At 40.1% G+C, this 27997-nt stretch overlaps 1 protein-coding gene across 1 annotated transcript; it reads left to right on the top strand.

The window, feature by feature from the left end:
- Positions 1 to 540: 540 nt before the first annotated feature.
- On the top strand, positions 541 to 26099 carry LOC145448930 (sialin-like). The gene is made up of 11 exons (XM_080327386.1): positions 541 to 1626; positions 1837 to 1937; positions 5723 to 5878; positions 11476 to 11563; positions 13523 to 13609; positions 17825 to 17943; positions 18008 to 18169; positions 20453 to 20582; positions 21010 to 21096; positions 21910 to 22064; positions 24254 to 26099. Exons 1-11 carry the CDS (start codon positions 1485 to 1487, stop codon positions 24431 to 24433), a joined length of 1407 nt encoding a protein of 468 aa, XP_080183512.1. The 5' UTR covers positions 541 to 1484; the 3' UTR covers positions 24434 to 26099.
- Positions 26100 to 27997: the final 1898 nt, after the last annotated feature.

The raw sequence follows: 27997 nt of genomic DNA, 5'->3' as shown, positions 1-27997 counted from the left end.
ACTGAAGAAAGTTGTGAATGGGAAAAGCTTATTTTCACGGCAATTGCGATAGTTTTCAAGTGCTCATCTTAGGCACAGAGATAAACAAAATTGCTTGGTTTGGAAGGGGCCTATTCATGCAAAAGTGCTGACGGTATGTGACCGCGAATATCTACATTATAGTGCTTCAACAGTTTGTGCTCTGTAACGTGCATACAGCTGTTCAGAGATGACCTTATCGCCTTTGTCAGCTACTATAACTTTCGTTCGACGTTTCATTGAAATCTCTGCACATCGTGTACGGTTTTTGTCTTTCTCGTGTCTTCATGTGTTACGTTTGCTTGAAGGATAATAATATATAATAAATAAATATATTTAGGTGGAAGTATTCATTATTTCACGTTTTACCTCTGGATTTAGGAGTCTCGGGAAGAGAGCGTAATGGTGACGATAAGTGCTCACTGATCTGGCGGTACCGATTCGATTCCCGTCGGACATTTATCTGGGCTCCTCTTCCTGCGCCGTCGCCGTTCTTACGTTCTATGTTCTTACGGCGACAAAAAGCCCAGAAAAAGACCCGACGAAAGAAAGCACTCACAAGGAATGGAAAGAACTAGAAAGGGCCGCGCCTTCAACAGATCAACAACGAAAAAGAACTGTGACGTCGGGCACTCTAGGCCAAGGTTGGATGTAAGTCTGAAAAGACCGCAACTGCGCGTCGTTCGACATCCTCCTATCTGTTCGTGACATCGCATTGTGTCTTATCGCATTGTACAGTGTGTGTGTCTTGTTGAGATGAAAATATAACTCGACGATTATTGATTATATTGATGCTAGCGAATTTTTTCATTTACTCGGCATTGTCGGGCGAAATCGTTCAACGGACCGTATGTTCGACAGATGTGCTGAGAAATGTCGCGTACTACTATACAATTAAACGGGTATAATTGCAGTAAACATCCGGATCGTTTTCTTGGTAGTTAAATTAGAATCACGATCTGTCTGATTTTATTTTGTTCTGATTTTCGTTGCTTCCGATCCGTTTCCACTTCCTGATCACGTCGCAAATATCAAAATCATATACACAGAGGAGAACGCGATGGAGACACAATTACCGCCGAGCTTCGCAGTGGTTGGCATTATCGTCAAACTGAATCTGTTTATTGCAAAGTACTATATTGGAATCGAGATAAGTAGGTCGATATTTTGCATTCAGGAGTTAAGCTCGGACTGATCAATACAGGTGGGACGTTTAAAGCGTCACTAGTCACAGTTTTCTCATTTACTGATCTTCGCGTGGTGTTAAATGCAATATATAATAAGTTGTTGACATTGCAAATTGTTCTCCGAATTGGCTTATCGTTGCAGAAAGACCACGACCAATTAATTGAATTATTATTGAGCATCGCATGCAACAGAGTTGATAGTGCTGCAATAATATTATCATCGTTGTAATCTATATAACATACCTGCACATTTGTCTTGAATGGATTAATTTTATATAGATGCGTCGTATGATACCTAAAAGATGGGTACTTTCAATCATGGGACTTTTTGGTGGCATGAATTTGGCTTCGCTGCGACTGAATCTGAGCTCCGCCATTGTCGAAATGGTTACTGCATCTCCGCGAGGACTTGTTGAGAAAGGTGATGCTAATGCCGAAATGTTAATTTCAATTGACTCATGGAGCCTATGTACTCCTTTCTCTCGACGATTTCACGGATACGAGCTTTGACTGCTTTGACAGCTGTATGTGCCAATGTACTATTTCTGGAATTGATTTCCAATGTATTATAACGCTGTGCGAAACGTATGTAGCTTACTGATCGCTAGCAATGTATATTGTTGCTTTTCAGTTCATCAGAATGCCTCTGAATATCACCCTGAATTTTCCTGGAATGCAAACCAACAGGGTCTGGCCTTGGGCAGCTATTTCTACGGGTACGCGGTTTCTCAGGTACCGCATACAAGTCAAGTATTTCAGGAAATGTGACTCCCGTCAAGACATAGACATTAGGGATGGTGTGAACGTGAGGTTCACGTTCGCGTTCTGTGTGTGAACCTCGGAAATTTAGAGGTTCACGTTCACAAACGAACCTTGGTAGGTTCTGCACTGTGAACCTTTTTCATATATTACAGTTTTCACGTCATTATAACAGCTTTCTTTAAATTTATTGCATTTGAACTGCGGGCCACTCCACGCATGGCGCCGACAGCATAAAAATCAACACTAAACGAGCATGCACCTTGACAATCTCTATACTTTTGCCTGCTTTGTTAGAAAAGTTTGCTCGAAATATCCAGCTTTCTGTTTGTGAATATTTCGTGACGATCTGCTGTGAACTTGACCCGCAATCACACAACATCTCGGGCCCATCTCGGTTTCATATGTTTATTGTATCATTTAAACCAAATCTGTGCGATTGGGGAGTTGGCTACTGCTGTATAACTTGTTAATGGGGTAAAACCTGTTTTACACTCTGCTCAACATCACCGTATAGCAACACCCAGACGCCGAATACATTGCCAGGTCTGGTCTAGACCATTAAGGCGTAAGCTTATATTCCCTTGCAAGTCCTTGTCGAAATTGTTAGCAAAGCGACGGAAGTTATTGATTTTATGGGATTATTATATCATTTGATTGCTCCAGTAGTCCAGTTGATACATTAGGCGACGTTTAAAAAGTCAGTATGTACTTCAGCATTGTGGCATTATGCGGCCCGAGTCGTCGCTATAGGTATGGCGTGCATTAATATATATCCCTTCACTGAAATGTATAGGGATGGAATTGACAATATGACGTCACGTTACGTCATGAGGTTCACGTTCGTGTTCACACAGAACCTTTCAAAAATGTTCGCGTTCATACCAACCTGAACCTTCTAGAGGTTCACACCGTCCCTAATAGACATCAAATGAATCAAAACACTGCCACATATTGAGCATGAACAAAAACGGAACACTCATATCTTCTCTGATATAAATACATTCAACTATACGCTTAATCCAGACATCGGATAACCCGGCCTACCGTTTTAGTAGGTCAAAATGTTCGGGAACGAAATAAGAGTTGAAATTGCACATAAAAAACTCCTAATAATTCGGGTAATTCTCCGCTTAATTCGGACACAGTCTCGCAATTTTTATTGTTTGGTTATAACGAAATATGCCAAACATCGGCAAACTGCGGCCCGCGACGTGATTCTGAGCGGCTCGTGAAAAGGTGTTTGGAATGTTGAACATGAAACCTCATTCTGAATGCATGGACGAAAACCATAAACTGAACTCGAAATGAGTTTACTTTGAATACTGTTATGCCTGTGAAGAGCCTACATTACATACGTCATATGCTTATTATATATTCACGATAATGTAAATCATAGTTATGTATATGTGGTAACAAATAGTTCATACATAGTATACTACTATTATTATATTCTTTATTCACAGTAAAACTGGCAAATACACACATAATTCGGGGAGCAACCCGCCCCCTAAGGAAAATGTCGGGTTGAAGTAAACTTTAAAAATTTCAATAATCAAGTCAAATTGTTATTCCTATGCAATACATAAAGAATTCAGAATTCTGAACTACGGTATATGAAGAATTGGCAAGGGTTGCAGAGGTAAAGAAATTATGCTGTGATTTTTAATATTATTAATATTGGAAATTTGAGTGGCGCTTATCGCCAATTATGGCCTTTTACGGCACCGTGGTGAGGTAATTAAAATCCAACGGTAACTAAATGAACTTATTACAAACTCAGCAAAGGCTGTCGACAATCGGGATAACGAAAGCAGGCTGCGTAGGGTGAACGCGATGTGTAACTCATTGCAGTACGTAACGATCTATGAAAGTCATATTTATTGTACGTTGTCTAGGTCCATACAGTATAATTCAGACCTTGTTTGTTGCCATCGTTACATTAGAAATTACACGGTATGTATTTTGATTGTTCAATAATTTCCATATCCCTAATTGGTATATCAAGTCAATCTGTGCACGTGATTAGAGGTCATCGTCACCTTACCAATTTCGTGGGGTTGACAAAAAAATTAAAAAAAAAAATTACAATAAATTTAAAAATTCCAATTGGCTCTGCCACCGCGGCTTCGGCTGGTTGGTATTGAGCCAAATTTAGTGTGCAGCCTTTATTTAGGTAACCTTTCAATTTAGTTCCAACGTTTTTCTAAAGGGTATTTGCACGACCATATGTCAAATTCATGCGTTAAACTGCTACATAGGGAGATATAGGGTGGTCCTATACTATACAATTGTATATATACGTGGTCGAATGTCGAACTACTATGATAAACTACAATTGTAATACCAGTAATATCTTTAAATGGAATCAGTACCTTTTCGTGATAAAATTGGGTATATGATAATCAATAGCAGAACATCCAATACTGCGGTTCTGCACACTACTTCTAATGAAGCTGCAGAGCAAAGCGAAAGGTTCAATCTACAAATTGAGCTCTGGAATTTGCTTTACGGTACTCGGAAACTATACTCTTAGACATCATTTTTGAAAAATTTTATTTCATGAAATATGAACTATTTTTACTATTATAGAAGTGAATATTACATATATCTCATTTCCTTAGCATTATATGTTACAACAGCTTTCATATAATACCTTCCACAAAAATATGGAAGCAGAAAGAAAAGAGAAGGAGACCATTAAGTATTGTTATGCTTGAATGATTGAACTGAAAGGTAATGACGTGTAACTTGATCTCTACGTACTGGAACCGTACATCAAAAATCTATAATTTTCACCTGGATGATGAGACAAACAAAGTTATACAACAAAACAAAAGGAAACACTTTTCACCGTTAAAATTGCTATTTAAACACCATTTCAAATCTGCTTTACATGCCCTACGTGCCCTTTAATTTCACGGCTGAGTGAGCAGACAAACCTTCTTTTTATCTTGCGATAAGTCGAGATATACTTTTGTAATAGATTTGAAATAAATGATATTGCCTTCATAGTGTTTTGAGACAATTTTCAACCAAATCTGAAACTTGAAGGAGACCAAATATATATTTTTGGTTGATTAGACATGAAATTACAATATAATATAGATTTAAAGTTGTTTCAGTAACACGCCCTCGAAGTTATCGTGGTATAACTAAGATTTTTACTTTTTTAGCATGGACAAACATAATACATACTGAATCAATTCTAATGGCTGACTGGTAGCGTGAGAAATAACTTCGAAATTCGCGGTTGAATGTTCGATTATGCAACTACCATTAGTTCCATATCATCATATGATCAACGACTTTGACTTGTGGCATTCAGTAGCGCGACTAACCAAGGAAAGTTGCCAACAACCTTCATCATCTTCGCAGTCGATTAGATTTACACATGAAACGGTAATACTGCGCCAGCTAGCTGCAAGTCAAGTTTGCGATCAGCGACAACTACTACCGGAAATATTATGTACAGTAGGCATACCAGCACTCTAGCAGGGACGTGCAGTCAGGCAAGGCAAGTAAGCAAGTGCCTATATTTTGTTGTCAGTACAAGTAAAAGAATATTGTAAAAACCATCAATGCTCAAAGGTAGTTTTCTACGGATGTTGATGAATTACTTATTGCGAGCATATTACCCCCATCAATTGTGGATACACGTGGCCCTCAGCTCATCATGTGATAAAACACTGAGTTGATTCAAGCTCCGAGCACGACACAGTTCTAAATGAATTTCAATCTCATGAGTAATATTTCAGGTGTTTGCAGCATGGTCCGGGAGAAAATGCGGTCGAGCGCGCGTTATTGGAATATACAGCTTGACAGCATCGATCCTGACAATGTTAATTCCTGTTCTACTAAGAGAACACTTCGGTATATTTATTGCAGCAAGACTTCTCATCGGAGCTTTGTCTGTGGGTATTACTTTACTTCTTACTTATTGCAATGCAGAAACAGCAAGTTTTATATATTAGCCTAGAAAAGTCACGATGGTGAACAGGTTTATTCAACAAAAGAATAGAGCTGAAAATTTTGCAGCTATTGGAACGCAATGATAAAAGTAGGTTCAATTCAGAATGACAACAGCTGAACCTCACTCCAATCCAGTCATCCCCATATAGTATCATTCCCCACTCCTTGCTTTAACCATTAAGCTAAAAGCTACTCTGTCGAGAGAGTTGATCAGTAACGGATGATTTTATTTTTAGGAGTACTCAAGTAGGTTTTCACCTGCTAACTCTAGTTATCATTCTTTAAGACTACTTCCAGTTCTGCTTGACGAGTTTTTGAAGATAGTCTATGTAATTGTTGCAGTTCAGATTTTTCCAGGTAGAACGTTATGATTAAATAAATCATTTTTATACGGGTGAAATTATAATGATTATGGAACTGATAATTCTCGGTTATTTATATCAGTTCCTAATCTTATTCTGCCGCCTCTGAAATTCGTAGCCATATGAACAATAATGGCAACTCGATTTTGTAAGGTCATGATGACAAATGAAATTCTAGTACGAATAGGAATCACTGTTCTATATCATAAATACGTATAATTCCTATATGGTTCTCAGCCTATTTGTCTTCGTGGATCCCCTTTGAAGCGTCACCGACCCAGTGTTGGGATCATAGGCGCCGAGTTAGGGGGTGGCGGGGTGGCGGGGTGGCGCAGCTACTACTGATACGCGCGGGAATAATTGAATAAGCAGCTTCGTCGGCGACGACGAACTAGTGCTTAAAACGCTTCAATAAATTGTAATCCGTGAGTAGTAATCATGCAATCGAAGCCACATCGATGACATCGATTTCGACCAGACTTGTACAAACTACTGAATTTTCAAAAAGCGCAACTAGAACTAGAACTAAAACTACTCAATTTTTAAGACTCGTAACTACAACTAGAACTAGAACTACCCAATTTTCAAATCCTGCAAATAGAACTAGAACTGGAACTACTCAATTTTCAAAACTCGCAACTAGAACTATAACTAGAACTAACGATATTTAAATATCGGCAACTAACTAACTAAAACACAACTAACTAAATTTAATTCTCAATCAACTCATTCATTTTTATTTTATTCGAATTCGGCGTTCCAGCTTTCCACATGAGCGTCGGTAAAGCGAAATTACTGAAAAATCAGACAGACAGAACTATTCTGTAATCAGTACAGGATAAACCAGTGTTGGGGTGACTCGAGTCATGACTTGACTCGAGTCAGACTCGAGTCATTTTTTTCGTATGACTTGACTTGACTCGAGTCACTTTGCTAAAATGACTTGACTCGTCGATTCAGAAATGTGGATTGACTCGTGACTCGGAGCAAAATTCACAAGTCAATTTCAAGTCATCAAGTAATCGGTGTTGATAAAAATCACTGTATCTTGCATATCTTCGGATTGTTCGCCACACGCTGGTGTAACCCGTGAGAGCGACCAATCATTCAATGATCGTGCGTTTTACTGAGCCTCCATTGTTATCTCACAAATAAATTGACCAAGAACGAAGTTATCGAAGCTTTCAGCTTACGTTGTCGTAAACTAGTATAGTAAAGTAATTTAATAGCAAAATGTCTATTTTTGTTCTCTGTTCTTACCTTAATCAAGCGTCTTGTTTTATTAATTGAATTCGAATATAGGTTATATAGTCCTCAGTCATTGGAGCAGGCTTGAATTGTATCATATCAATTTGTAAATGGGTATTGTATTGCATCTTATCAATTCGTTTCTATATATTCTCTATTTCGGCTGGTAACTATAAACTGAGGCTATGCAATTAGCAGATTTACGTATATGTGAGCGATACAATGCCTTCTTGCGTGTATATTCAACCCTATATTCGTTCATCTGTTCGAAATCGATGACGACGCAATCGGTATTTCAGACAGCTAGAAAAATGCAATGACGTAATCATACCTCATACTTCGAAAAGGCAGTTTGACTTGAATTGTGACTTGACTCGTGACTTGACTTGACTTGACTCGACTTGACTCGAGTCACCTCCAAAAATCGAGTGACTTGACTTGACTCGAGTCACCTTCGAAAATCGATTGACTTGACTTGACTCGAGTCAAAATGTGCAATGACTCGAAATGACTCGGGACTCGAAGTTAGTGACTTGATCCCAACACTGGGATAAACTAAACCATTTTCTGCAGCTGTTGCTGATTGCAGCGAATCAACATGAGTCGCGAAAATGTTTTTTCGTTGAGTTTTGCCCTCTTTGGGGAATACAAAATCCCAGCATGCGAGAAAGCCCCTTTCACTGGGCGCAGATGTCGCAGTCATCCCAAGAAAATTTCGCCAAGTTTCGTAATTCTGGCAAGGCATATTCCGCCAACAGTTTAGCACATTCTGACCCAGGGGTAGTCGCTGTTCCCTGGCATACTTTTTCACCTCAGACGGGCCAGATTTAACTTCAAGAGGACGACACTGACTTTGAGGTAGAAAGTTGAAGAGTGAGAGTCTCGGTTTCTTTTGCGTTGGAGAGCCAGTAGGAGACGACCCAGGCAATTTATGCAATTTCCTTTGTAAAGATACCTTGGGCGAATCCAGATCGTCTTCTCTTTGTGCCTGGGCAGGCATGGTCGGCATCATCATCACGAATCAAATCTCTTAAGTTTAACAGATGCGACAGCTTAGTTCCGAGATAATACTCGCCAGCGCACAGCAGTAGATCACTAGTTCACATTCCAATTAGTAAACAACCTCAGCGGGAGATCGTGTGTCGCTGCGGACTGTCGATTGTTGTAAATTTGCCGAGTTATCAGTAAACTCGGCAAACTCAATGTATTAACTATGATCCAACGATGAGCATTGATCCTTTGTCATGATCACATCAGTAACCCGCAGTAGCCTCACTTGTCACGCGAGGAGAGTTCTCATCACGCAGGACCCACGAGTGTTTTCTAGTTGATCTGCAACTAATATTTTTTTGAAATGCGCAACTAAAACTGGAACTAGAACTACTGAATTTTCAAAATCTGCAACTACAACTAGAACTAGAACTACGCAATTTTCAAAATCCGCAACTACAACTAGAACTAGAAATACTCAAAAAACTGTTAGTTAGTTGACCGTCAACTAACTAAATGTTTAGTTTGTACAAGTCTGATTTCGACATGCGTGCGCCGAGAAACACCATCTCCTCTATCGACCAGACGAGCGAATTCACGTTCTACTTATTAAATTGTATTTGCGCTCATATTCGTTTGCGGAATAATTCTTGAGTTAGTTTCGTGATAGCCTCTTCAATTAGAGCGCGAGCTAGGACAGTGTGTTTCTGTATGACTGCGAATTGAAAGTCATTCATGCGCAAAGTGCGCATATTCATTACTCTAACAAGGTTTTGTCAAATATTATCGGGAAATGCAGCAATGCAGCTCAAACGTCATTAAAATGAGCAAAGAATTGTCTCGATGTTAGACTCTGAACCCAATTGTGCTGAACGCAAGTTGAGGAATTGCTGATGAGATGCGCGCTTTCTCGTTTGTTGTCATCTGCAGGCTACTAATTCATGTATTCTTTATACACTCGTATTCCCACGATTTCACTTGTGTTTGACACGTCATTATTACTGCACATTGTGCATTGCACGTCGTTGAATTACGTTGTCAAATATTGATGCAACACGATATTCTCGGCATAGCAAATTCAGAATATATTCGATCAGTTTGAGTGGGAACCTTTTGTGTTCCAATAACGTCATTGCTGGACTGACTCTAGCGGCCGCTACCATATCGCGGATTGAATTTCAAACAACCAGGATTTGTATTTCTAATGATAAGGTCGCGGCATGCGCCCTTATTGCTCTTGCTACAATAACACCTGAATAATTAAAATCGTACCATTTCACAATCGAATTCGAATGGCTGATCGGGACCTACGTAGGCCCCAGGGTGACATTAACCAGCGCGTTGTCGGTATTAAAACCCTATGTGCGTAGCCAGGGAGTTTCTCATTTAAAACTAGAAATCCAGTCCTTTTGAAATGCCAATTCACAAATTCGTACTATAGATGCTGCGTACTGCAAATTAGCGACATTCATTTGTATGCGAAATGGGTCATTGAGATCTGATGTGCGCTATCGTCGCTGGTTTGATTTAGCGCGCCCGCATACAGGCCTGCGCGCTATAAGCGCTGGCATGAAGTATCATGTGCACTAGGTTAGGCCTGATATCGTTACCAGCCTGAATTATCGAGTCTACAGCAGGACAGGCGCAGGCGCATGTGATAACTTCGCTGGCCCAAACTATAGCGTCTGCTACAGGCCTTGCATGATTTGTGTGATTGTTATGTCATACTGACTTAAGACTGACGTCGTGAAATTGAATAACTTTGAATCTGCGCAATTGGCCACGAACAGACTCGAACGGACGTAATTGATTAGCGCTAATACTAAAACATCAGAAGATGTGTTTTAAGGCCGAGTATCAAAAGATGCGACATCAATCGTATTAATTTGTGAAATAGTTCACTGGTCCCGCTGGCAAGCTTACGCGCACTTATACGCGTAAATTCGTCAAACACGACGAAACTTGTCCTATCCATGTATTATGGGCAATGTGCATTTACACATGTACTTGACCGTAACAAATTAATGCTAACTTGGTAAATTTGAAACGATTTCAAACCCCTCCCTTTTTTCATCTTGTCACCCCATGTAAAAATAAAAGTTATGACTTGACTCCAGTCACCATTTTCGTATGACTTGACCTGGCTCGAGTCACTTTGCAAAAATGACTGGACATGACTTGACTCGGCGTAACAGAAATGTGGATTACGAGTCAATTTCAAGTCATCAAGTAATCGGTGTCGATGAAAATCACTGTATCGTGCATATGTTCGGATTGTTCACGGAACGCTGGTGTAACCCGTGAGAGCGATCAATCATCCAATGATCGGTCGTTTTACTGAGCCTCTATTATTTGATATGAACGAGCGCCGAAAATCCATTTCCACAAAGAGAGGCGGTGGCGAATGTAATAATAACATGTAACTCGTAACATATACGGCACCAATATAACGTCCAGCCTATAGTCATTTCTATATGGCAGCTCATTTTGAAGTTATTCTGGAATAGCTGGTATGTATATAACAGGAAAAAATCAATTTTTTTGCAAACAAATGATTTCCAAAACCCCAACAAAACTTTTCTATACAGCAATATGTTCGTATCAGTAGGCTATTGGCTACTTGAAGATTAAAATGAGTTTGCAAAGTACAATATTTCATCTAAGACTGTCATTCTGTTTTAGTGAGTCCTAAAGGTTTATTAGTTATGAACTGACACGGCTTCGCAATTTCTCTTATTTATTGAATAAAAATAAAAATTAGCTCATCAACCATATTCCAAATTTGGAGGTTTCGCGGACCCCCTGAACATGCTTCGCGGACCCCCAGAGGTCCGCGGACTCCCGACTGAGAACCACTGTCCTCTATCATTTACCTTTGTGTTTACCCATGAACCAGATAGCGCATATAGGCTACGTTACACATGCATCTCCTTCTGCAGGGTTCATATTCCCCGCTAATGCATGGGATGTGGGGTGTCTGGTCACCAGTGGAAGAACGAGGAAAGCATGTATCTCTTATGTCAATGGGTGAGTATACGGTTTTATCACTGATCAATGTGTAATATGTATCGTTCGTATGCAATAAGGGTGCGCAATCATTGAATGTCTGGCTGCTCACGCCTGTTGAATCAGCGTGTCGAAAATATTTAAACAAAGGTTCAGCGACTTAGTCGACACTGATTTCTTCATGACTTGAAATGACTCGAAGACTATGCCTCGTTTCATGAGTCAATCTATAATTTTGATTCGCCGAGTCAAGTCATTTTTCAAAGTGACTTGAGTCAAGATCATCAAACATCTCAAATAGTTGACTCGCGATGACTCGAGGCAAGTCAGTACTAGAGTATGCGAGTATTCGAGTTATTCTCACTTTCTTGGGGGTTGGGGGTTACGGGATACTAGCTACTTATTGGTTCCAACAGTCCCGCTCATCAATAGAGCCACTAGCCGGTCTAATACGACTGTTGTCGTATGAAAACAGTGCTAATCCGGCTCCGATCCGAGTCCGGCCTTCGCAGCAAAAGTGTGAATCTGGATACGCTGCAGATCCGATAAAAAATCGGTCAGATAATAATAATCTATGGACCGTTCCGTCATTATTACAAAGACGATTTGACTCATTTCTGTAAGCTATGCCTATGTTCAGTCTTGTTATCATTAGCATGGTCTGAGGGGTGGAATACATTTCAAAATCCAAAACCCATTGATATGAAATCGAGCGAAGCGCGAAAAACATATTTCAGTTGAATAAATCAGCTAAGGCCGAGACAAGCTATAGGAGAAGGTTTAAAAAAATTTGTAAATCAATACAACGTATGTTATGTGGCTGAGATTAATTCAATTTTTTCTTTGCGATCAGCGCAATTTAGTGACACTATAGATTTTTTGATAATAAACGGCACTATTACTATTATCGGCACCATTATTGCCGTGCTGTCCATTGACACCCATCGAGGACTTCGGCCAACATGCGACTCTGCGAAGTGGGCTGTCCAAAGGATTGTCGGCAATTATATCTTGACCACCGCATGTTGTCCGAAACCTCCTTGGATATTGATATATGAAGGCTCAAAATTGGCTCTGAGTAATGTTTTATCAGCAGTCCTAGGCCGCGGTACATTTGCGGCCCGTAAAGCTAAAAACTGAACCTCGCGAATAAATGTAAATTTGACGTGATTTCGCGTGATTCTCGCAAAAGTAGTTATTCATTTAGTTTGGTCTCGCCTCGTTGCTCCCAACTCCCAATATTATTCGACTAGCGAAATATTTCATGTAGGTTGCGGAATAATAACATGGTATAATAAAGATATAAATACCAAAAGACCCCAAAAATCCAACCCGCAAAAACTAAAATGAATAGTTTTCTTCCCGCGGCATGAACATAGGTGAAATCTTAAGAGATAAAAATTGAAAATAGTAGCCTACTATTACATGCCCTAGTATCTTCGAAGTCATCACCTCTACCAGCCCTACAGGCAAATCAAATTACTTGGGCTAAGAGATGGTTAGACAATAATTGTAGAATAGTCAAGTACAAGTAGCAATATTATTGGCAAAATTCATCCGTTGACTCTATCAGGGACTTGACCTTGAGATTTTCAGCTTCGCGCGATTAGAACAAACTAAGTCAAAATAAATAAATGAATAAGTCCGGTGTAAGCCGTTATCTTTGACGCACACATGCGAAGTGAAAATTGAAAGAAATGAACTGATAATTCGGGTGCACGAGATGTCAGAGACCGTGGTAAAGTACTGTTTTGGTCCTAGATGTTACGCGCAGTGGTCCAAGCAATTAACTGAGTTTACTCATACTCGTGAAAAGCTGGAGACCACACTCTTTACGATAGTCCCTATAACCCCAGGCTGTAGAATACCGGGGCTGTGGAAGCCCCGGACTAATGACCGAAGTTCGAAAATTGCGAACGATATACTACTACTATCAAAATATCGTGATCGTAACCAAACTATCTTGGTGTAATATTTCAGGCTACAACTCTGCAGCAGCACTCGTCCTTGTAGTCAGTGGATATTTAGCAGAGAAATACGGTTGGGAGTACCCGTTTTATTGCACAGGTGAATATTTTGGCTGCATACCTACTGGTAGGGTTGCATTTAAATCAAAAATCCATTTAAAACAAACATGTTTAAATCAAGGCCCTTGTTCAAAACATGTTTTTTACTGTTTTGTCTAAGTCCTGACGTCATAAATACTCAATTGTAACGTCATAGTGGACTAACATTGACAATCGAAAATATAGGGTAAATATAGCTCATTTGACGAAATATCTGTACTATAACTGTTGAAGCGACTAATATAAGGATTGCGACCATCCCATATCGATATACGCCGGCTATATCGGGAGTTAATTGTCCGTAGAATCATAAAACAGGTTTTTTGGAAAGCATTTACGCAATTATGGCATACATTTACAACTTGAAAAAACACAATTTTTTAAAGGCCTTTGTTTTAAATGCAACCCTACCTACTGGTATTCAATACCATTTCTTCTACGTAGGAAAATATTGAAAGGCAAACAGAATATACGCCTTATTGGCTCGGCTATCACCATACAAATATTTCTTTTACTCTGCGTCGCGTGCGCAACAACAGTCGATATTATAATTGGTCGAACATCTCATTATCGATATATTATCGATATACAGAACACATAAGCCTACTCTTCACTCGATTGTATTCATAGCTCCCCTATTGCTGGCATGTTGTGCAGATGGACCATTTCATTTTAGAGCTATGGTTGGAAATCCCTAGAATATGGAAGGTGCGAACGTATTATGTGACAATGCTAGTTCCAATACAACTAAATTTTTCCATCCTCTGTAAGCCTGCATCAATTGCCGTACGCTTCGTTTAAGTGACTGGAGCGAGGTGCCCTGATTGATCTTTTTTTATTACTCCTTGATAGATTAATTGCATAAGTTTAGGTTCTAAGTTCCAGCTCGCAAGGGTATCTAATCCGCTAACAGTATTGTCGAATTGTTCGGGAAATCGTAATGGCCCAGAAGCGTGCTCATCCAAATATAATTTGTGGTTCCATCGGGAGTACATAATTCTTCTACTGCGGATCTATCTAATATAAACCAGTGGCTCCTAAACTGGGGGGCACGCTCTCCTTGGGGGCGTGAGTGCATCTGAAGGGGGCACGAAGCTGTGGTAAAATGGAAAATAAATTTGCGCTATGCGCGATTTACCCCCCCAATTTACCGTTATTGCTCAGTGTATAGTCCGATTTCCATATTTGTAAATACTCCCATCAACGGTCTTAACCATCCATCCCATCAAACTATCCGTTCGGATTTCCAGCATTCTGGTTGCATTTTGTGATAGGGCGATAAGGGGGGAGTTTTCCACTATCATAAAGGGGAGGGGGGGAGCGAGCGTGTCTAAAAAAGTTCGAGAACCGCTGATATATACGATAACGTAGTTCAGGAGTAAGTGCATATCGCCGCGGAGAGAGTGAGGTTGAGAGTGAGAATTCTTAATGTCAACAATGCTTGTGGTTTGCGGCGGTGCTCACTTGCTCCTGAGTTGCGACATCGTTGATTCAGACGACATTCTTGCGTCACAATTCCAAACTTGGTGACAATTAAAAATTTTCGTAATCAGTACCGCGGTAGCTTTCGATTGATACCAATTTTATCAATATTCGCGCTCGGCACGCTAGTCCAAATAGTGCCGTAAATTACATTTTGTCAAGTGAAGAGAACGACGCAGCTTAATCTCAGTGATCCGTGTGATTCAGTTGTATCCACGCCCATGTGGGACGCTATGATGGTACCCAGTGCATTTTTGTTATATACTGCCGTGAGAAAATATCCTATTATGGACGCAGGGCCGTCAATGAGAAGGTGAGAGGCAATTTCCAACACTACTCTGAAGGGAAGGTGTGAACGCGAGGTTCACGTTCGCATTCTGTGTGTGAACCTCAGAAATTTATAGCGGTTCACGTTCACAAACGAACCTTGGTAGATTCTGCACTGTGAACCTTTTTCATGTATTACAATTTTCACGTCATTATAACAACGAGCATGCTTCTTGAAAATCTCAAAAAGTTTACTTGTTTTGTAACAGAAGTTAGCTCGAAATATACAGATTTCAGTTTGTGAATATTTAGTGACTCTCTGCTGCGAGCTTGACCCACAATGACACAACATTAGGAGCGAAATGCACTACACGTAGTCAGAGAGTGATGCTTATTCAACCGGTCAATGTAATTGATATCGTTGTCTGATGTAAAAATTCTAGCAGGTGTGCGGGGCTAATTTTGACTTCACATGTTTATTGTAATGTTAAAACAAAATCCGTGCGATTGGGGTGTTGGCTACTGCTGTATAACTTGTGAATGGGGTATTATCGGTAGCAAGTATAGAAAGCCGTTTACACTCTGCTCAATATCAACGTAGCGATACTCGGACGCCGAATACATTGCCCGTCGTCGAAATTGTTGGCAAAGCGACGAAAGATATGATTTTACGGGACTATTATATCATTTGATTGCCCCAGTTAATACATTTGGCGACGTTTGAAACGTCAATATGTACTTCGGCATAGTGGGAGTATGTGGTCCGAGTCGTCGCTTCACTGAAATTGTAAGGTTGGAATTAGCAATATGACGTCATGTGACGTGATGAGGTTCACGTTCGCGTTCACACAGAACATTTCAGAAAGGTTCGCGTTCACACGAATCTGAACCTTTCAGAGGTTCACACCACCCCTATGTAATCTGTTCTAAAGAGAGAGTTAAAATAGTGGAAATTCCTAATAAGTTAGATCAGCGGGTTCAGGAATGTATATAATCTATCAATGCTACAAAGTAAGCACAATTACAAATAGTCATATAAACGTGTTTTCGTACACATATGAATGTTTTGAGGGAGTGTTAAACGGGCTCAAGGGTGGCCATCCAAATTTTGTATGAAGATATTGTGACATCATTTTTCGAACGGCGCAACCACAATCTGATAACATCGGAAAACTACTGTACATTACTCGTCGCGTATTTTATTGTGTTTGTACGAACACACAGTACTACTACACCTTTTCCGAAAAAGCAGTGTTTTCGATTAGCATTGTGATGTCAGACGCTCCTGCCCACAGTTCATGTTCTCGTTTTTCCAGCGAGCATTTCATTAAAGTTTGTGTTTACTCGAACCAGAACTTTTCAGGGGGTCGCAACATCTCTGATAGAATAACAGTCAGGTTTTTGAAAGCAAGGGCAAAATAACTTGACGCATTACAAATTGTCGATTACAAATTGATGCATTCTATTGTGAATTAGCAATATGCGTATTATTATCGTGTTGTTTCCTTCCTTATTTACCCGAGACTTGTAAGGTTTAGGGCAGTGGTTCCCAACCTTTTTTCAGACATGCCCCCCTTTATGATAGTGAAAAATGTCGTCCCCCTTTATTGTCATATCACAAAATCCAACCAGTATGCTAGCAACCCCAACAGATTGTTTGACGGCATAGAAGGTTATGAGAGAGAGAGAGAGTCTTTATTTTCATCCAACCAAAATACATAACAGACGGCAAAAATGGTGGTACAAAAATATGCATGCACAGTTGCACATTTGCACATGCACAGTATTCGGTATTCGATAGGAATGATCGATACGACCGTGAAGGTCAACTAGTGGGATCACTACCGCATCAAACAGGTAGGCCTACACTTGACTCTATACAGCCTGGCTAGAGTTAGAGCTTTGCAATGGAACTCTTGAAGAGAATTAACATAAAGTTTCATCCGCAACATTGGGACCTGGTCATCAATCAATGATATATCACTGTGTTCAACAACAAACTCGATCATTAGTAATCTCGCCACCTCAGGTCACAATCATTTCCGGGCTACCAATAGTCAATATGGTTCTTCCATTTGCTAGCAATACCTGCAGAGTTTGGCCAAGAAAATGATTTGAGCGAGAATTGCAAGAAAAGAAAGTATGAATGATAAAATAGAACAGTAACTTGAAACGTCATTACGAAACCAAACAACAAAACATTGCCACGAGCTACCCAACGAAGACCGATTTACTGAGTAAGATTGCAGATTTACGGCGTAATCTTCATTCGATAGCCTACATTTCATGACGTAATAAATTGGTAGTTTTGTGTTGTGGCTCTTTTAAAGCTAAGATTTCTGATATGCGGCTCGCGCATGAAACAGGTCCGCCCACCCCTGATATATCTATACATATATTAATAATATATAGTAACATTGTCATGATTTTGGCATGTTTAACGATACAGATATGAATTCCTTTATAGGTGCGGTAGGATTCATATGGTCGGTAATATGGATTTTTGTTATCTACGAGTCTCCGAAAGAGCACCCAGGTATTACCGAAGATGAAATAAAATTAATCGATGCCTCCGTCGGTAAAGAAGTAAGAAAACCAATAAACAGCCGCGAACGTGTCATGACTAACGTGATGAATTTACCATATATAGATAGATACTAACAGGGAACGTAAGGTGAAATGGATGGATATCTTCAAATCTACGCGCGTATGGTGCGTCATTATCGTTTCATTTCTGGAACATATGCCAACGTACATTATCATACTACTACCAACGTATGTGCAGAGTACCTTTGAATTGGGTGTCAAAGAGGTCAGTATGCGTAAAGAAGCGAACACGGCCATTTCACTTCCTGGACGGTATCGCGATGCGACGATGTCTGGAGAGTAGGCTAGACAGTATTTGTTTCTCTGACGACACCCGGTACCAACGCTATGGGTTAGGGTTGGGGTTAGGGTTAGGATTAGTGCACACTCAAGGCACGGAAGAGGTACCCAATGTCTAATTACACTGCATAAAAAATGACGAAATTTTTGTTTGACTTTATATTTGTTTTTGGTTTATGAAAATTTTGGCGCACCGCACCGATTACAGACATGTCTTCAGTTTTCGTTAACATCGATTAATAATCCTCGGTATAGACCGGGGGTGACCTACCTTTTTTACTATTCACGGCCACATTTCGGTTACTTATGTAGCCTGCAGCCGCGTTCCGGAGCATAGTCGTGATGAACTAACTGGACGCAAAATACCCACGTAAAACTGTCAATGTTCTCTTCCGATATCGTAATGAACTGAATGGACGCAAATACCCATGTTAAACGGTCCATGTCAATTTCTAATTTGTTCCTAAGTATATAGTGTAACCTACGTGCACGGTTGGGGTTGGATTTAAAACAAAAAACAATTTAAAACAAACATGTTTAAGACAAGGCCCTTGTTCAAAATATGCTTTTTACTATTTTTTGTTTGATTGTTTTTAAAGCCATGACGTCAGGAATATTCAATTGTGACGTCATGGTGAATTGACATTGACTATTGAAAGTAGGTCTATATGGTAAATATAGCTCCTTTTACGAAATATCTGTACTTTTGCTGTCGAACCGACTGGTAACTGTCCGTAGGATCATACAACATGCTTTATGGCATGATTTTAAATCACGATATTTTAAAATGCCTTTGGTAAAAAAACTGTTTGAAATATGTTTTAAACAAAGTGTTCTGAAACACCGTTTGTTTTAAATGCAACCCTATGTAGGCCTACAGTACAAAATTCATAACTTGACGGAAATTCGATAATTCAACATTATCAATCACGTGACTTTATTTGCTCTGGTCGACGCAAATGGGCCAGGGGGATCGCATCACCCCTGCTGGTTATCACTGTAGAGCAGGGGTGGGCAAACTACGGCCCGCGGGCCGCATGCAACACCGTTCTGTGCGGCCCGCGAGAGTCTAAAGAAACTTATGTAAAATATTGATAAAATGCGTACTAAAAATCCAATTATTGCAGGGATTTGATTAAACTTTTTCTTAGTATAATTCACCACGAGGATTCGACGGCAGTGGTTCTCGAACTGGGAGGCGCTCCTCCTTTGGGGGCGTGAAAGGGTCTAAAGGCGGGCGCGAAGCTGATCTCAACTGGAAAATCTTTTCGCGCTGCGCGTGCGATATACGTCCAATTCATCATTGTTGCTCTGTATTTGGTCTGAATTTCATATTTAAAAATCTCTAATCCACAGTCCTAACTTTCCATGCCATCAAACTATCCGTTAGGTATGGTAGCACTCTGGTTGAATTTTGTGATATGACGATAAGGGGAGGTGCGAAATCCTCCACCATCATAAGGGGGTCGTGTCTTAAAAAGTTTGAGAACCACTGTTCGAAGGTAAATACTTCCTATATTATTTTTTTGTGTTTAATTTCTGGCGCGACAGCTCGATCTCAAAGCCCACACAGTTTGAGTGTTGAGTGTTGAGTGACCGTGACCGCGAATATTGAGTTTGGGTGTTGAGTGACCGTGTTGGGCCGGATTTCCGGCCGAACTTTTTGATTTTTGGCCGGGAGCCGGATCAGTACTTTTTCCTGATAAGGCCAGAGCCGGATCGGAGCCGGACCAGAGAATTTGTCGATCCGCTCCGCACTCGTTTGAAGCTAACATGGTTATGCTACCGTCAACATTGTGTGTCCTGGAACTGAATCAAAAGTGGAATTAGTAAATCAATAAACAGATCGCTGCTCACAGATTCAAATTTAATCCTGTTTTAAGAATCGGGACAACCGACTTTCATTTCTATAGTTTTGACAAATTGGTTATTGAGGTCGACCAGCCTATGAAATCTCGCCACTGTTTCTGACGCGTGTACGATATCATCAAAGCAATGTTTTTTTTTTGTTTTAAATAAGTATATATAGGCTATTATCTATCTATCTCACTATATAATCAAATGCCAATATTGCGTTTTGGTTTATAATCCCAATTTATAAAGTGCGGCCCGCTAATGGATTCAGATGTTGAATGCGGCTCGCGAGCTCAAAAGTTTGCCCACCCCTTCTGTAGAGTATTCATTGAGTAAATTAGATTGCCCTTTTCAGAGCAGCTTCTTGAGTTGCATACCCCTGATTGCTAGGGCATTGGCAGACTTCACCCTTGGGTGGCTGGTTGACTGGATAATTTCCAAGGGTTACCGAACAAGCAAGGTTCGAAAAGGCGTTTACTTCACAGGTAAGCATTATAAATGTTGTGTTTGTCGCAGAAGTAGCTAGTTCTCAGATATTTTTAAAAATCAATGACAAAAAATATTTCATGTGATTTTTCTCTATAATTCCCGTTTAGTCTACGTCAATGATCTCAGTAAATTCAATCATTACTTCTAATTTCACTTTTCAATGGATAGCGTTTTATTGTGGTGACTAATCCTTAGTGACAATCTAAACGTGACATATCTCGGTTGTAATTGGGACTAATACTTTGTCGATATAACATCCGGCATAGCTCAAAACGTCAACAGAAGATACTTTTTCTTGAATGTGTGTTACAACGTCATCATTTCAGTAAAGAGATATATTTTCGCAAATAGTTAGATGAATTCGAATATACATGAACCCGTACATAAGAGCTGATGGGTAATGGGCTAATTTTATGTACTCAGGAAATATTCTGGCTGCGATTGCTCTCATTTCACTCACGCAAGCTACTGGAAGCGTGGTCGCGACAATATCGTGCTATAGTTTCCAAGGTACGATATAATAGGCTTATAGATCCGTGAATTTACATTTGTAGGAATCACTGCGGAGTGTAGACGGTTTATTCAATCTGGGGCTCAAGCATGATTCAGTCACAAACGCCATGTGTAAGCTATAAGATACAGATATGTAACATATTCAGTGAATATCTCCGTGTTAGTCCGAATGATATAGATAGTTGTTTTTAGCTTTAACGTTAGCGTTTTGTGTTTGCGTGGACCCTAGATGCGACCTAGTGTGACACCTTCTAAACTATAATAATGCGAGACGACGAAGTGCAATATGATTTTACAACGATGAGATAACGTTAAAGCATAATAGTGTGGAAATTGACCTAGTATACGTACGTTCCAGCTTAGTACCATAATACCTGGAAACGCCGTCCAGTGGCGAGATAGCGCAGTGGTATAATCCGCGGCTGCAACACCAATGGGTGCGGGTTCGAGTCCGACCGAGGTCGACTTCCGAATTCCGTCAGCGGTGTCTTACAAAAGCCTTAAGGTGGGCCGTGCTATAAGTCGGCAGTTACGGAAAAATAAGAAGAATATCGGCCTGGTGTAAATGACCATAGTAGTCGACAAAGACCATGAATATCCCAAGTCAAACAAACAAATCCTGGAAACGCCAAACTGGAAATAATCAGCATTAATTTCGATTGTAGTTGGTATTATGCTATTATCGATAATGTGACATAATTTAATTGCAATATTATCAAACCACCAAGATTTCCATTGGCGTTCCCATAAATACCACTTAAAATTTAATGTACAAAATGATGGTTGTGATCTAATATAATCTATATATAGCATCTACTTCGGCGGTGACTGCAGCGGGATTCAAGGCTTCTGTTATCGACATGGCACCGGGTTTTTCCGGAGTTGTATTTGCCGTCTCCAACACCGCCGGGTCACTTATGGGATTTATAACTCCGCAATATGCAGGAATTTTAAGAGTAGCAAATGTGAGTCTAACTTAGTCAACTCCTATTGAAATACCGTGATTCTCGGTAAGATTTACTGTTCGTATTATTGCGAAGTATAAGAAATACACGTAAGACTACTTCTTGCATTAGATTAATCAAGTAGATTTTACTTATGTATACGCTACATACTACGGTGGATGTGTTTTGAACAAATAATTTCACATCGCTGTAACAGTTTCTGAAACGAGTCTTCTTCTCTTTTACCTTTTACATTTTTGAAGTGGAAAATAATTTCTGGATGGATATGTGCCATTCTTATGACAGAAACTGTAGTGAAACCGGGGATTTTAGAGAATTTGTAATAATAAAGCTATCAACGAAAATGGACTAGAAAAAGTCGACGATCGACTTGTTCAGTATACCTACACGAGTTATTTTCGGACTGACTCTTCAATTTCTACTCCATCACTAGTTTTATGCGCTTGACGCTATAACAACAACTTCGACTTTATTACACTTGTCACAGCATATTTTCAGGCAGACAGTAAGAGTGGTTTGGGGTTCTAAATGGCAGTGATTTCGAATATGTCTTAAGTTATTTTCAAATTGGCTCTGGTTTTGGATATGACCCATGAGGCTATTTTGAATAAAGGTTCACATTCTCGCAGTATGAGCTGAATAAAAAAAAAGTTCAGCCGTAACATAAAGTTCACAAATTCAATCTAATTGGTAATTTTGCGCACCGAAGACTGTTGAAAATCATAATACATCAACATCAATAAATTTTAGGGGATTTAAAGTTATCCTCGCTGAAGAATTTCACAGATGTCTTTTACATCCCGATCAGACGCTCGAGTATAGTTGTATTACTTCAAACAGCGATATGTCACATGACACTACTATTGTATATTCAAAATAATCACCTGGAATACAATAATATTATTTCATATTAAAATAAAAATGTTTCTTATACGATTTGCACTTACAGGGCAGTTTCTCGAAAAGTTCCAGCAATACTCTGCTAATAGATGTTCATCTGATCTGCCCTGATGGTCTTGGTGGGCCCTTTTTCTTGCTGCTTACTCCAATCACTAACATGAGCAAGAAATATGTTCAAATGACTGAACATAAAGTGAACTTCAATGCCCCACATGTTTCTCCAGGTTTCCATGTGCAGATAACAATTGTGTAACAGCTGTTTTTAGTTGAGTAATTTCCCCCAAAAGAATTATTGAATAATTGGAGGATTTCCATGCTGTGAGCTTATTTCTGTTCATATGAAATTACAATACATTCACACGCATTCGGATATGAGGTCCATCAAAGAGATTTTCTGTAGATGTAAGCCTACTTGAAGCGACTCCCGTCCACGTTTAGTACTTTGGCGAACTGCTTCATTAACCCTACTTTTATGTATCGAGGAGTAAAGACAGTACCATCCCTGGGTACCAAATCTTCAATGATCACACAGCTTTTTCAACTTGAAGACGGGTTCATTCTGGCCAGTGTTTCCTGCGTGAGTGCCGGATTCTTGCCATGCTGTCCCACAAACCTATAAAACAGGGATACTTTGTACACCCACATTGTCGGCCCAGCAGAAAATTGAACATTTAAAAGTCAGCAGAGATGAGCCGCATTTGAGTGTGGTTAAGCCTTCCAAAAACACATATATATATTGCTCCATATTCCTCTTTCATTGTGGTAGAAATACCTATTGACACAGGAGACAATATATTTCTTTGTGCGAAAATACATTCTGTAGGCTTGACAAACTCCTCTTTTGACAAACGAAGACCTCGCACCAGGTCAAGCTAAGATTGACTGACAATAACTGAGGACCACGGGAGGGTTTTTCACATAGTCGATTATGTAATATTTATTTATGCGCAGTATAAATGAAAAAAAATTACGATTTACTTCTTATTAGGTTAAATATTTATGGGGTGAATATAGTCATTTGGACTTATACTTGGGAATTTAAGTATATTCTAAACTAGATCCGACCTGGTAAAACTAATTTCATCGTCGAAATCAGCAACCTTAAAAACTGTAGAAGGCACTCTCAGATGTACCGACTAAGTTTTTTTTCTTCGGTTGTTGACCTGTGATGTGATAGACGACATTACTTCTGTAGTGCTCTACTCTGACAGCCTTCACTTATGAGACTAAATGCACACGAACTGACAAAATACTTCTCTGTTCTACTTCGTATGCTATTTAATTCACAGATCAAAGACCAGGTGATGGGTTGGGATGTCCTCTTTTTAACTGGATCGGTGTTATACGCAGTGTCTGCTGTCTGTTTTATGTTGTTTGGTCCAGTGGATGTGGAGAAGTGGGCAAAGAGACGAAGCGATCAAGGAGAAAGCGGGCAATCCGAGAGCACTCGGCTTGTGACCAAGAACTAGTTATAACTTATTGCAATTTTTTCTCCGAACAAATTAGTGACGCGTAGCACACCAGTTGCGACTATATTATGACTCTATGAGAGTGCTCTTCAACCTTTTTTTGTCGTGGTACTTCCTTTTAACGTTTACTCAAAACTCGTACACCCGTGACACAATGCTACACCGATTCCGTAGGAAGCCGCATTTCAATTGCGTATATAGCATACGACATTCCAGCATAGAGTCGTCATCGCCCATGGACCACAATTATTCATGTGAAATGAGCTACAGGAAACTTCGCACCCCGGAGATCCCCTGTGGTGTTCTATGCCATCATCTATTTCTTGAGATATACCTTGCGCATAAAAGTTTCTAATTGTAGAAGCAGAACATCCCCGCAGGCTTACTATATATTAGGGATGGTGTGAACGTGGGGTTCACGTTCGCGTTCAGTGTGTGAACCTCAAAAATTTAGAGGTTCACGTTCACAAAAGAACCTTGGTAGGTTCTGCACTGTGAACCTTTTTCATATATTACAATTTCCACGTCATTATTACATCGTTCATTGCAATTTATTGTATTTCAACTGCGGGGCACTCTATGCATGGCGCTGGCAGCATAATAAAATCAACATTGAACGAGCATGCACCTTGACAATCACAAAAATTTTACGTGCTTCGTTACAAAAATTCGCTCGAAATATCCAACTTCCCAAGGTGAATATGTAGTGACTCTCTGCTGTGAGCGTGACGCGCAATCACATAACAGCAATAGCGAAAAACGCTACATGTAGGTAGTCAGCGAATGATGCTTATTCAACCAATCAATGAAATTGATATCGTTGTCCGATGTAAAAAAAATTGTAGCAGGCGTACGGGGTCAAGCTTGACTTCATATGTTTCTTGTATGGAAAAAACGAAATCTGTGCGATTGGGCGGTTGGCTACTGCTGTATAACATGGGGTAATATCGGTAGCAAGTACAGAAACCCGTTTTACACTCTGCTCAATATGAACGTGGCAATACTCACGCGCCGAATACATTGTTCGGTCTGGCCCATAGACCGTTAAGAAGTAAGCTTATATTCCCTTGCAAGTCCTCGTTGAAACTGTAGGCAAAGCGACGAAAGATATTGATTTTATGGGATTATTATGTCATTTGATTGCCTCAGTTGATACATTTGTCGACATTTAAAGACGTCAATATGTACTTCAGCATTGTGGCATTATATGTGGCCCGAGTCGTCGCTAGGTATCGTGTACACATAGGCTATCACTTCACTGAAATGCAGGGTTAGAATTAGCAACATGACGTCACGTGACGTCATGAGGTTCACGTTCGCGTTCACACAGAACCTGTTAAAAAGGTTCGCGTTCACACGAACCTGAACCTTTCAGAGGTTCACACCATCCCTACTATATATACTATACGACGTGTATAACACTGCTGGAATACCTGGTTACTTCTGCATTAACTTCCAGTTATTATATAATCGGAATTATTTTCGTTGCTGTTGGCCGTAGGTTGCCATTGCCGGGGGCAAAAGCCGCCGTTTCGCCTCGCATTTTCGACTTGTGACTGCATGCGTGCCACTACATCTCATCAGAGTATAAGGAAAAGCTTTATGTATAGCCTACGTATAATTCGATAATACGAATATATTTTCGAATATATGAGCATAAAAAATATATCTAAACTTTCACTATTAATTCTACAATTTTCAAATAGCTCTGTGACCCACCTCAAATGACTCCTGTGGCCCACCCTTTGAGAACCCCAGAGCTACAGTAAAGTATGGGGGCAGCCCCAATATTGACCTTGATAGCTACATGCTACCAGTCTATTATTATCATCCAAAATAGAGGATCGAATACGAAGCCTCGAGACTCTGAAATTAATCGATATGGTACAATACACTACCCATCTACACATCAATGACAATACAACCACATAAACTATAACCTATTCATTCGATTTAAATTATACAAAAGAGTTGGTAAAGGGGAGCACTGCGCAATGTAAGCACCGAGCCGTCTAAGAAACGTAGATACGTTGCTATTAGATTGATCTACTACTACTACTACAGCAACGTAAGCTGCGATTATTTCGTTTGCGGTCAAATAACTTGCGATGCAGGATAACAATGGAGGAATAGTGACACATACAATCAGTGAACGACTGGTTTCTCTCACAAGAGACACCGGCGTATTATCGTGAACAATACAAACATACATAAGACACGGTGATTTAATCGACACTGTTTACTTGATGACTTGAAAGTGACTCGTAAGTTTTGCTCCGAGTCACGAGTCAATCCGCATTTTTGAATGTCAAGTCAAGTTAAGTCATTTTTCCAAAGTGACTCGAGTAAAGTCAAGTCATACGAACATGTCAAGTCATCAATCGAGTCATCCCAACACGGACGGGTGGTGTGGAGGCCTTTGTTCGCGGTTCGAACGTGGTTATTGTACCATTACCACGTAAATCGGGTTATCCATTACAGATGCAACATTGCACGATTTCGAACATATCGCACAATGCTCAATTGCGCAGCGAATAGCCTGAAGGCTGGTCTCGTATTTTGTGGTGGAAAACTAGAGCGATTCACGCCGATCAAAGATAGTTTGGGGGCACTTCATTCCAATGACTATCACTCTGAAATGATATTCGAATTCTTAGGAATCGCGCAAATCAATACGTACATTCTATACCTTTATCTGTGACCACAGTCTACGCAAGCCCAGAAGGAACCGGTGCGACAAGTCCAACGACCGGTCGGATGAGTCGCTCCGCTACAGGCTTCTAACTCTAATACACATAAATCGCTTCGGCAGAGTGACAATCATGATAATTAATGACACCAAGTAATTTCTGTCCACGCCAAGTCTGCTTGAGTAAGCCAGGTAGACACTGTCTAGTTGGAAGAGTAGGCGTATAGAGACGGGGTATGGCGTATTTTGTGACATCGCAGACGGATATGAAGGACAATTGAATGAATATATATTTCATGATTGTCGGGGAAATGAACTCAGTCTCAACTAAGCTAACAACTATACGGATATACCTTATAGAAAGTCGTTTTAGGATAGAGTGTTGCGCGAATTCTAACGGCAGATTCGCAAAGGAATTAGATAACGTAAACGGACTTACAGGTAATGGTTTTATTGGAGGCGGCGACTCTGGCTATTGCATTGAACAGTGAAATAAACTCTCGCCACTTAGGTTCTGTGCATGCCATATATCGATCAATTGTTTCGTCATACCCACGTTGCTGATCGACTCGGAATATAGCGTCTTATACTTGATTCTGCCCAGTGTTATACGATACGGGAGGCAAAATAAATGACGAAAGTACCGATATTGGGTCTTACGCATAATAATTGCATATAGGCAAGTATTTAAAACTGAGTTGAAACGGAGAACGGATGCGCGATTTTCAGTTCGACGCAGGCCGTGAGTCAGTAGATCTTACTCAGACAATATAATAGTTCCGCGCGGCACATATAGCACAACCAAATAAGAGACCGGCGCATATTTGAAGCGCCAAAGTTGCCAATTGGTCACATTCCTGTCGAAATGTTTGAAC

The sequence above is a fragment of the Botryllus schlosseri genome, chromosome 10 (assembly GCF_051294905.1).
Source record: "Botryllus schlosseri isolate E-star chromosome 10, Bs_hap1, whole genome shotgun sequence".
In the NCBI taxonomy this organism is placed as follows: Eukaryota; Metazoa; Chordata; class Ascidiacea; order Stolidobranchia; family Styelidae; genus Botryllus; species Botryllus schlosseri.
Note: the sequence above shows the minus strand (reverse complement) of the source record. Positions and strands in the feature narration are given on the sequence as shown.

What these genes read in the sequence shown, in the direction of transcription:
- LOC145448930 (XM_080327386.1), top strand. Translation starts at nt 1,485, where the DNA reads ATGCGTCGTATGATACCTAAAAGATGGGTACTTTCAATCATGGGACTT. An exon ending in ACGGGTACGCGGTTTCTCAG is followed by an intron (nt 1,938 to 5,722) that starts GTACCGCATACA and finishes GTAATATTTCAG; the next exon opens with GTGTTTGCAGCATGGTCCGG. An exon ending in GTACCCGTTTTATTGCACAG is followed by an intron (nt 13,610 to 17,824) that starts GTGAATATTTTG and finishes ATTCCTTTATAG; the next exon opens with GTGCGGTAGGATTCATATGG.